This window comes from Musa acuminata, chromosome BXJ2-3 (genome assembly GCF_036884655.1).
Source record: "Musa acuminata AAA Group cultivar baxijiao chromosome BXJ2-3, Cavendish_Baxijiao_AAA, whole genome shotgun sequence".
Classification (NCBI taxonomy): Eukaryota; Viridiplantae; Streptophyta; class Magnoliopsida; order Zingiberales; family Musaceae; genus Musa; species Musa acuminata.
In genome coordinates this window covers 34,919,976-34,930,950 of record NC_088340.1, presented here as the reverse complement: position 1 = coordinate 34,930,950, position 10,975 = coordinate 34,919,976, and the positions used below count along the sequence as shown (strand labels likewise).

At 45.4% G+C, this 10,975-nt stretch overlaps 3 protein-coding genes and 1 pseudogene across 4 annotated transcripts; 1 reads left to right on the top strand and 3 right to left on the bottom strand.

Annotated features, from left to right (window-relative positions):
• The first annotated feature begins 744 nt into the window (after window positions 1-744).
• LOC103979634 (uncharacterized) lies at window positions 745-2,972 on the top strand (annotated as a pseudogene).
• Window positions 2,973-5,074: 2,102 nt separating this feature from the next.
• On the bottom strand, window positions 5,075-7,735 carry LOC135607888 (pentatricopeptide repeat-containing protein At5g04780, mitochondrial-like). Of its 2 annotated transcripts, XM_065100075.1 has the most exons (3): window positions 6,056-7,735; window positions 5,240-5,957; window positions 5,075-5,142 (listed from the first exon to the last, which is right to left on the bottom strand). In XM_065100075.1, exon 1 carries the CDS (start codon window positions 7,733-7,735, stop codon window positions 6,197-6,199), a length of 1,539 nt encoding a protein of 512 aa, XP_064956147.1. In that variant the 3' UTR covers window positions 5,075-5,142; window positions 5,240-5,957; window positions 6,056-6,196. The 2 variants fall into 2 exon arrangements, with proteins under 2 accessions (XP_064956147.1, XP_064956146.1); XM_065100074.1 differs by having other exon boundaries at window positions 5,240-7,735.
• Window positions 7,735-10,510, bottom strand: LOC135607889 (abscisic stress-ripening protein 5-like). Its single transcript, XM_065100076.1, has 2 exons — window positions 10,262-10,510; window positions 7,735-10,001 (listed from the first exon to the last, which is right to left on the bottom strand). The coding sequence occupies exons 1-2, from the start codon at window positions 10,508-10,510 to the stop codon at window positions 9,819-9,821; spliced, it is 432 nt and encodes a 143-aa protein (XP_064956148.1). The 3' UTR covers window positions 7,735-9,818.
• Window positions 7,832-9,381, bottom strand: LOC135607576 (uncharacterized). The gene is made up of 2 exons (XM_065099525.1): window positions 9,279-9,381; window positions 7,832-9,207 (listed from the first exon to the last, which is right to left on the bottom strand). The coding sequence occupies exons 1-2, from the start codon at window positions 9,379-9,381 to the stop codon at window positions 7,832-7,834; spliced, it is 1,479 nt and encodes a 492-aa protein (XP_064955597.1).
• Window positions 10,511-10,975: the final 465 nt, after the last annotated feature.

Sequence of the window (10,975 nt, the reverse complement as noted above, 5' to 3'; positions counted from 1 at the left end):
AAAATCAATGTGCACTTAACCTCCGTTTCGTATCGTATCAAATTATTATGTCGATATAACTTTTACTTCTCGAAAAACAAAAATATCAAGAATAATTTTACATTACTAAAGACTGAAATAATACATTTGGTCTGTTGCTTAACTTTCTGAACATGAAGGTTCAGCCTCATCTCTTCAAAATCACATAGATCTCTCAATAACTTTGGCAAAGGTTGATGTCACCATCAAAGTTGCAGTCCAATGAGGATTAGGGTATCTTAGGAAAACCTTTGGCTTGAGCACAGCTGCCACTAGTCTCCTTAAAAGCAGCCCTACTTTTCTGTTCATTTATTTATGTCAAAGCTTTCTGACCACATCAACTGTTCCATGCTACTACTGTCCTTTTCAAAGCTTCCCCAACCATTTGTCTTAATTTACAAGGCAAAAAAATTACCCAAACCATTTGTCTTAATTTACAAGGGAAAAAAATTACCCATTTATCTATTTATTCCATCCAAAGACTATGATTTTTATATTTATAAATTCTAGTTTTTGTGGGTTTTACGACTCGAAACCAATTTTGATTCTTATTAGACGTTATCGTAAGCCCGATATCACGAAATGATTATCTTGTAAATTATGTTGAGAATATACCTAATAATAATCATTTTTGATGCTTAAGTTAATATCAAAAAATTAGTTTCTCATATGTAAATTAGCATATTTGAAGCCCTTTTATAAAGCTGCTATGTTTGTGATGAAATGAGAGTATACACCAAACCCTAACTTAGGAAGATTTATTGGAGGTACAGTCAAATAGTCTAATAAATTGTGACGTCAGCCTGACGTCGTTGGCGGCGTCACGTTAGGTCCCACCGAAATAAGCCCCCACCTAACTGGGCCTGTTGGCGACCGCACGATGGGCGTGCGATTGCGATTCGTCGGAACCCCGTCGGTGCGGTCCGCCGCGATGATTAGCTCTCCGTCTCCCGCTTTCCCCTTCCCGTCGTTCCACCGAAAGACGCCGTGTTTCTTCGGCGACGCTGCCGCGGTGTCGAGCGTGTCCCCCAGAAAGAAAGGCGCAACCCGGATTCGCTCGCGTCGCAAAGCAGTTAAGTTCGTCCTTTCCGCTCCGGATGGTTTGTTGGGTTTTCTCGCTGTGCCAATCTTGGTGCGGTGATCTGGGGTCGGGCCTAGGGGTTCCCATTTGGTATCTGCTTCTGAGATCGGGAAATGAGAGTTTGTGGCGGTTGCGATCGATTTCTTGCCTCGTCTTGCATAAAGTTGGGATTTTTCTGCATTTGCTGAGCCCTGGGCTCTCATACTCGCTGTATAGGTTAAACATTTGAAGGGGGGTAAGGTTGGTTATCTTTGAGATGGTGGGATTGATGTGAAGAAATCGGTAGGAGCCGCAAGGAAGATGGAAACCTTGTGTGATTCCTCCTGAGTCTCAAGGATAACAAGGAAGAATTTGGACAGTAGTCACTGGATACTCTTACTTCTGAAAGACGCCAAATGGAGGGAAAATTACCTGCTGGAAGCATGATGACCGGAGCTTCTTATGGTGCAATAAGTTTGCAAGGAAAGATGCACATGCGCCAAGCCTCGATGATCCACCCACGGATGTGTGATGCATTCCCTGTACCGGGAAACTAGTTTCAGGATTCTGACCATCAAGAGGGGATTTCCATCATGGAGTACAATAAAGAAGAGCATGCAAGGGCCTCGGTGAGAGATGACGACGAGCCAAGCTAGACCGAGGATGGAGTTGATGCTCAAAATGAGGCTGGCGAAGGGAAAAAGGGCTCTCCTTGGCTGCGAATGAAGTGGACTGATGCGATGGTTCGGCTTTTGATAACTGTGGTTTCTTACGTAGGAGAAGACAATGCTTCTGAGAGCAGTGGGAGGAGGAAGTATGTCATATTGCAGAAAAAGGGGAAGCAGAAGGCCATATCGAAAGCTATGGCTGAAAGGGGGTGTTATGTATCACCTCAGCAATGTGAGGATAAGTTTAATGACCTGAACAAGAGATACAAGAAGCTAACGGATATCCTTGGGAGGGGAACATCTTGTAGGGTTGTGGAGAATCCGGCGCTTTTGGACCATATCAGTAATGTCTCTGAGAAGATGAAGGATGATGTCTGGAAGATTTTGAGCTCAAAACATCTTTTCTATGAGGAGATGTGCTCCTATCATAATTGTAACCGGTTGAATTTACCTGCCGACCCTGCACTTCAACGATCGTTGCAGTTGGCACTTAGAAGGAGAGGCGAGCATGATGCAAGGAGGGACTCACACGAAGATGTTGATGAAGATGATCAAAGTGCTGATAGTGACGATGAGGAAGGTGATGCTGAAGAGCATAATACCTTGCACGGTGATTTGGTGGCATCATGCTTTCCAAAAAGGATGAAGAATGGGGTGAGCCATGAAGATGTGGTTTCTGGAAACCACCCAGGCCCACAAAATTGTATCATGACCCTTCAACCTCAAGGTTTGTCGATAGATATGAACAGAGTATTTTCAGAAGGATCCAATACAACAGCATTGGGTCAACTCTTATCCGCTTCAATTAGAGGAGAAGAGATTGCAAATTCAAGCTCAAATGCTGGAGCTTGAGAAGCAATGTTACAAGTGGCATAGGTTTAGTAAGAAGAAAGACAGAGAACTAAACATGATGAGGATGGAAAATGAGCGGATGAAGCTTGAGAATGAACACATGAGCCTTGAACTAAGGCAGAAGGAAATAGAGTTGGATCTTACTTCAAAAAGAATTAGGTGATGCAAGATTATTTGAAGGAAGCTGTGGAATTTTGGCTGCAAAATTGTAAATTTTTCTGATTCAAGAAAGGAGCTGATGCTCGAGTTTTCATTTGGTGTTTTTGCTAGTAAATATTTCGAGGCATTTGATAACGTCTCTTAGAAACAAGAGAGAATACTGGGTCCTATGTGCGTGTCATTTAGATGACTAATAAAGTTATTAGTTTAGTTGACCTTCTTTTTTGTCAATTTCTTCTTTTATCTGCCCTTTCTATAGGTCATGTTGTGGCCTTACATGTCGTCATGTTGGATTCTGTATTCTGGACTCGGTTTGCTTTTCATTCTTCTCCGACAATGTTATCTTTGACTAGTTTGCTATTGTCAAGTTACATGGTCAGAAGCAGTAAAGAGGTATCTGCTAATAATACTCATGGATTCCCCTTATTCTGGATCTTGTAGAATTCTCTCATTATACTTTGATCAGGAGAAACTGATGCGGCTTTTGTCGGTCACTGTCATTATGTTCAACATTTAACATTTGGTAAGGAAATTTAGAAGCAACTCCTCTGGAGGACTTTGTTTCATGAAAAGAGGTTCATGTAATTTAACATCTTTTGATCCATCTTGTTGATTTCATGCCAATTTCAAGCATCGTTATGTTCAGGTCTGGTTTCTTTCAAATTGATCACATTGGTGCTGTGGATCAGCCGTATAAACTATGTTTGTTTTTACCTGATCTGAAGGGAGATGACAAGTGCTACCACAATCTATATTAATAGGTTTTATGAGTAAGCTGAGCTCTCTCCAATATTTTAGATATAAAATTTTTTATTCTATAATCTGAGACTATAAATTGATTTGAGCATCCAAAATATTACAGTAACAAATTCAAATGCTTGACTAAAAGGTTTTTTCCTGTCTAATTTAGTCGGTAAAAACTTCGACGGATGTCAGAATCTCACATTTCTTATAATGTATAATTTAATCTATTTTACTCCATCTAACATGAATAATTTTCTCATCTTCCTGTTCTTTCTATCACAACCAAACAACACGAACACGGAGAAAGAAAAAAAGCAAAAAAGCAAGACAAGTATAGCTACTTGAAAGAAAGAAATGTGGTAATTTATTCCCAACATTAAAAATGTAAAAAACACACATAAGCTCGTATTTTTTTGCAACTATAATAATTTTAAAAAATACGAGAAAAAAAACAAGAGAAATAGTAGCGTACGAGTCATTTGTCGATCACGTCGGATGTCTTCAAACTCGGTGCAATTCGTGAGCACCGCTGGTTCCGCATTCTATATTTGAGTTCCTTCTGCGCTGCAGAGCAAACGTCGGAAGAGCAAACACCTGCGGCGCAGAACACATGTCGGAGTAACAGCGCCAGCTCGCGCCTCGGGACCCTTCCTTCTCCTGCTTCGTTATATGCCAGTGGCCCCTTTCCGCTTCTGTTCCCCTCCCTCTCGAACCAGGGCCGGATCAAGAGAGCGAGAGAGAGGCAGAGCCATGGGAGCGTGCGCGTCGAAGCCCATGGCGCAAGGCGACACCCCGCTGCCGCTGGAGCAGCTGCCGCCCTCTTCGCAGGATCCCAAGGTGGTGCACTTCCCCAAGGAGGAGGAGAAGGACGAGGAGGTCGTGGTGGCGGCCTCCGAGCAGGAGGTCGAACACGAGGCGCCGGATGAGAGCCACCTGAAATCCCTCGACGACCAGTTCAAGGTGCCATCTTTATAGCTTGTAGTAATGCTACTTTGGAAACAGCTGCACGAGGACAACCATATGCATTAGCAACCACACGCTAGGCAACTAAATTGCAAGTTGCTAGTTGATGGCAATGTTTCAGTCTCTGCGTTCATCATATATATATATACATATATCGTGTGCCAAAATGGTATTGGCACGCCATTGTTCCTTGACATGGCAATCTCATAGAGGTAGGCAAGCTAGATTGAACTTTAACTCATGTTAATTTGAAGTTTATTGGAACTGATCCTGCAGAACGAAGAGCCTTCTGAATCCATCAAAACCGGCGACAATGTCGTGTTAGAGACTGTTGCACCAGAGACCGTGGAAGCGAAGGAAGAAGTGATTGAGCACAAAGCAGTGGATGGAGCAGTATCTCATGAAACAGATGTGATTGAGCACAAAGCAGTGGATGGAGCAGTACCTCATGATGAAGCAGTGTCTCATGAAACACATGTGATCGAGCACAAAGCAGTGGATGAAGCAGTACCTCATGATGAAGCAGTATCTCATGAAACACATGTGATCGAGCACAAAGCAGTGGATGAAGCAGTACCTCAAGAAACACGTGTGATTGAGCACAATGCAGTGGATGAAGCAGTACCTCTCGAAATAGAACAAGTGATTGAGCACAAAGCAACAGACGAAGCAGCACCTCTTGAAACAGAAGAAGCGATTAAGCACAAAGCAACGGACGAAGCAATACCTCATGAAACAGAAGTGATTGAGCACAAAACAACGGATGAAGCAGTACCTCATGAAACAGAAGAACAACCTACCAAAGTCTCCAACACTGAAGCTGATGAAGCCATCTCAAATGCCACACAGAAGGAGACCTCTGTTCCTTCTCTGGCAACAAATACTGAAGTGAGTGGTGCAAATGCAGAACCAGTGAAACCAGAAGTAAAAGCCCCAGTCAAGACTGATAAGGCAGAGTCAGCAGAATCTAACTCCCAAGAAAGTCCAGCTGCCCAAGAGAAGAAAGGAGATGTGTTTCATGCCCTGTTCACTGCATACAACAATCTGCTAAACAAGTCTTAATCGCAAACACGGCAGATCCGATGGAACATTCGCGCTTGTATAATGTTATCCAATTATATCTGATGAAACATATATCCAATTATAGTGCCATCACCATGATCCGATGGAACATTCGCACTTGTATAATGTTATCCAATTATATCTGATGAAACATATATCCAATTATAGTGCCATGATCCGATGGAACGTTTGTGCTTGTATAGTGTTATCTCATTACATTTGATGAACCTTCAGTTGTATCCTCTGATCTTGAGAGCATCATAAAGGTATTCTTTCATCGTCTAATGTAAAAGACTTCTTGGAAGCAGTAAGATGTAACCTGTTGTGTTCTTCTCCACATTCCTGGCTGAGAATGATCGAACTCCTTTAAGAATTTGTACAGGGTTTGGATGTGTTCTTCCGTCGACTTCTTTCATGGCAAAAGATGGATGCTGTAACTTTTGGATACTATGATTCTTAGTTATGGCAAGCTTCATATTGTCATACCAAAATCATGTTGTCTGCAGTTATGGTCTGATGTATCTCTTACCTGATCAGATCACTGCAGTTTGAATCAGATGGCATGTGGTCACAGACTGTGTAGTATGCTTTACTTGGCTGTATCATCACTGTAACTCCAAGTCCATCTATATCTCTTGCCATCTTCACAAGACTTGGCATGAGAAAATATTCACAAATGCCAATCCAAATCAACCATAGTTGAAGTGGTCATTGTCTGAGTTAACCAATTCAACATCTCATGGATATGCTTCACTGAAGGATGAGAGACATCCCCTTGATAGAAAGCCTGCAATCTCCCCTTCACATCTATCCAACTGCATCCTGGTGTCTTCACCATTTCCAATTCTTTCATCCTCACTCTCACTTTAGCAACACAATCCAGTCGACCAACTGCTTCATATATGCCACAGAGAGCCACATAGTTGCTAGGATTCCTAGCTTCCAAATCAAAAAGCCTGAAGGCAGCAATCTCTCCAACCTCCACATTTTTATGCACCACACAAGCACCCAGCAGTGCTCCCCAAACACTAGCAGTCGGCTCCATCGGCATCCTGTGTATCATCTCCAGAGCTTCTTCGACATTCCCTGAACGACCAATAAGATCAACCAGACATGCATAGTGCTCGATGCTTGGCTCCACCTCGTGAACTCCCCGTATCGAGTCGAAGATCCTCCGGCCCTCTTCAACAAGGCCTGAGTGGCTACAGCTAGACAGGACTGAAGTGAACGTTATATGATTCGGCTTCATCCCTTGTGCTAGCATTTCTTCAAACAGTGCCAGTGACTTGTTTCTTTCACCATGAACTCCATAGCAAGAGATCAAAGTTGACCATGTCACTATGTTCTTCTGCTCGCCCATGCTTGAGAAAACTTTGCACGAGTCATTCTCACATCCACACTTAGCATACATATCAATCAAAGAATTACCTACAGCAACGTTGGAATCAAATAAGCAGCACCGAACAGCTCGCCCATGAACCTCCTGCCCTCTTCTTAAGTCTCCTTCCCGACCACATGCATTCAGGACACTCGGAATGGCCCTGAAGTCCTGCTCTTCGACCTCCCATTGCGACCTCCGGAAAAGGTCCAACGCTTGAGCTGAGCACCCAACCCTTGCATACCCCGAAATAATAGAATTCCACATAACGATATCCCTATTAGGCATTGTCTCAAATAAGTAGAGAGCATCATCCAGGCTCCCACATTTCGCATACATATCCAAGATGGAGCTCCTAACGATGACATTCTCCTCGTGCCCAAGGCATACAGCCCAGTTGTGGAATGTCATTCCGCGAAAGGAGTCTCCGATGGCGGCGGAGGCCTTGAGAAGGGAAGGCAACGTGAAGTGGTCGGGGCGAAGGCCAGAGTGTAGGAGCGAGCGGGGAAGCGAGAGTGCATCATCAAAGAGGGAGGCCTGGACGTAGGCAGAGAGGAGGATGTTCCAAGAATGCATGTTCCGGTGGCGCATTCGATCGAACACCTGGCGGGCGAGAGGGAGATTGGAGCAGCGAGCGTACATGAGCGTGAGGTCGGTCTCAAGGGTGACATGCGGAAGGAGGCCATGAGCCAGGACTTGGGCGTGGGCTTGTTGGCCAGCACGCAACGCAGATAAGGATGCGCAGCTTCGCAAGCGTGAGGAGAGAGATGTTGCGAGGCTAATGGAAGCGTAGGTCATCTCAAGGTCTACTTTCGGCGTCGTGGACACCATTTTTCAGAAACATAAGAAGGGAACCATATAAACAATTGAAACAATAGCACATTCTACAATGTAAACCAACACCATAACTGCAATCCGGTGCGAAGCCTAACGGCGCCTTCGACTCCTCACGAGTTGGACGGCAAGCGCCACCAGCGACAACATGAAAGCAAAGACCGCCAGAGAAGGAGGCGGCGCTCCTCCTCCTTCTTTAGCCCTCTCCCTTCTCTTTCTCTTACCCTTCGATCCGTTCTCTCTCTCTTTCTCTCCTGTATCACCTGGCGAGCTCTCTTCTCCCTCGCCTTCGTCTGGGGCTTCGATCGGCTTATCCGTCTGCGGGCCTTCGTCAGCTGCTTCCTCTGCTTTGTCGCCGGATCGACGGGGAATTTGATCTGAAATCTCGCCGGGTTTTGTCTTGTCTTCGGGGTGGTGGATATCTTCTCCATCCGGTTCAGGTACTGCTCTGTCCTCTTGTTGCTCCAAGTCATGCGCTTGGTCTTCTTGTTCAGTTTGGTGATGTGGATCCGTCTGCTGTTCCTCGGGTTGGTGGAGATCTCCTTCCGATTGAGGTGCTTCGAACGATTCAGGTACTGCTCTGTCTTCTTGTCGCTCCGGTTCATGCGCCTTGTCTTCTTGTTCCGTTTGGTGATCTGGATACGTCTGCTGTCCCTTGGGTTGGTGGAGATCTCGATCCGCTTCAGCCGCTTCAAGCAAGTCGGGCACTTCGTCTTCATCTTCTTCTCGTTCTGGACCGCTCGTCTTCTCGATTGTATCTTCTTGTCCCGCTCCGTTGATTGGTCCCGGTGCTGCGGAAGGAGGGGGCTCTCCATGCAGATCTGGTGCTTCCATCTCGATCGAGGGCTTTTGAGGTTGATCAGGTACCTTTCTTCGCTCTTCTTCTTCAAAGTCTTTTTCTTTAGGTGTTTTGATCTCTGCTTCCATGTGCTTTGGTTCTCGATCTCCATTACGGTCCGTTCCTGAGCTTTCTGCTCCATTCTGGTCCAATTTCTCTTCGGCCCCTTCTCTTCTGATTAGATCCTCTTCTTTTCCTTGTTTGGTTTCTTCTTCTTCTTCCGCCTTTGGTGGTTTTGCATCATCAATCGTGGCTCTCGCTTCGTTTGCTTCTGCATGACCATGAGGTCGGTCCATAGAAATCACTTCGTCTCCTTCAAGCTTCTGTTCCCTTGGAGCTTCTCCTCCTTGAACTTCTCGGATTGCGATTCCAGCGGCATTACCTCTAACAGATTTGGGCATCAAAATCACCAGAATGTCTCCTTCCTCGTAAAAACCAGCATCGATCTGATCCAACGCCACGCCATTCGGGATGCGAAACACCTTCCGAAACGGGTTAATCTCGAACTCATTCCTCAACCGCAGTCGTCTTCCAACCACCGTCTCAACGGCGGATTTGTCCCCTCCTCCGCTGATGCTAATCTCCGTTCCCTCTTCATTCACCGACACCTCGATCTTCTCCCGCACCAATCCTGCTGCATCACATCGTCGCTAAGAAATCTGCGATAACCAAAAATAACCCATATGATCGGATGTGCCATACCTGGAAGGTGAGCGAGGAGGACGAAGACGGCCTCCGTCTCGGTGGAGGCAAACGCGAGATTCCTAGTGGCTCCCGTCACACTCAGGTCCAATTCTAGCTCCATAATCCTATATTTCTGGACATAGTATTACTGGAATAAATGTAGCTATAAGCGTCTTCCGTCGCAAGTATGCGTTTCTTCGTCCCTTGACGGAGGAGATGCTGAAAACGACAGAGAAGGTGGTGGAGGGAGGTTTGGGTGGTGAAGCTTTTGCGACCTTTGGAAGTTTACGGTTGCGTGGGCAGAAAGCTCATTAACAGAGTACGAGTACACGAGCGATTGAACACTTGTGTTTCAGAAGACTTACATCACAAGCAAAGGAAACACAAGCAGAGACTTTATTAGTTAATATCAATCATATTGATCAAGCAATTTCGTGAATCTTAAACACACGCACACAAACGAAGGCCTTCACGCGGTCCAGAACCACGTGCTTCGATTATTACCAACATTGGAAGGTCACCATGAACCCGAACAATCCATGCAGGGTCTGCACCGTCTTAGAAGAAATGGTGGTGCTTCTTCCCATGAGCCTCCTCGGCCTGCTCCTTGGCTTCCTTCCTCTCGTGGTGCTCGTGGGCGGCGTACCCTCCGCTGCCCACTGCCATTGCCTTGCCGATCTCCGCCTCCATCTTGTGCCTACGAGCGTGCTCTGGGTCCTTCTCAACCTTGTGCTTCTCATGCTGTGGTCACCATTATTGTGATTGATACAAGCACCAGCATATTTTGATATTGAAAGCCAAAACCCATCTTATACCGTAAGCACTATGCAAAATGTTAATTATTATCCGATGGCCTCGCTAACTATGCTAGATTATATAGGATTTTTTTTGTTTTAAGGAGATAATCCCAAGTCTCAGGGTTCATCATTTTTACCTAATCTCTCAAGGTGAGGATAAACAGTGCAAGTCTTGTAAGATCTGACACACAATAATGAGGATACCTCCGCGAAGGCACCGGCGGCGAGGGCGCCCATCTCGCCGAGGTGCTCCCTGTGCTTGTGTTGCTTCTCCTCTTTCCTGTACTCGTAGCCACCGTCGTTGGTGACCACCTCGGTGGTCTTCACGTAACCAGTCGTGTGCCCGTCTTTGCCGGTGGAGCCGGTCTCGGTGTAGACCACCTCGTCGGCGGGATTCGCCTCCTTGTGGTGGTGGATGAGGTGGTGGTGGTGCTGGTGGTGCTGCTCAGCCATTAGTCACAAAAGGAACACAGAATGCTTTGAAGGGGTGAAGAATTTTATAGGAGAACGCAGCCAACTATTTTCACGGCGCGATCACGGATCAAGTTGACTATTTCAGAATATGAGAAAATGATTAACTAAACTACCAGCGTAGATGATCTAGAGGGAGAAAATATGAATCTCAAGAACCCCGATAGTTGAAGGAAGTTTGGAATTGAATCTTCAAGGACGCGGCAGCACCTCAAGAACTCTAAGCACGACGAGGCCACGGAACAGCCTGGTTCCGAGGGTACGTGTAGCTCCCTTCTTTAAGATTGACAACAACAGAACAAAGGAGATATAAGAGGTTGTTTGATGATCACCCTCTAACACTCATGTTAGTGAGGGGGATTAGGAGAGCTAAAGCTTCTATTATCGATTTGAGAGTCAGAAGTTTAAATTTACGTGGTTGTAGGAACCATATTTTCTTGGTTGTCA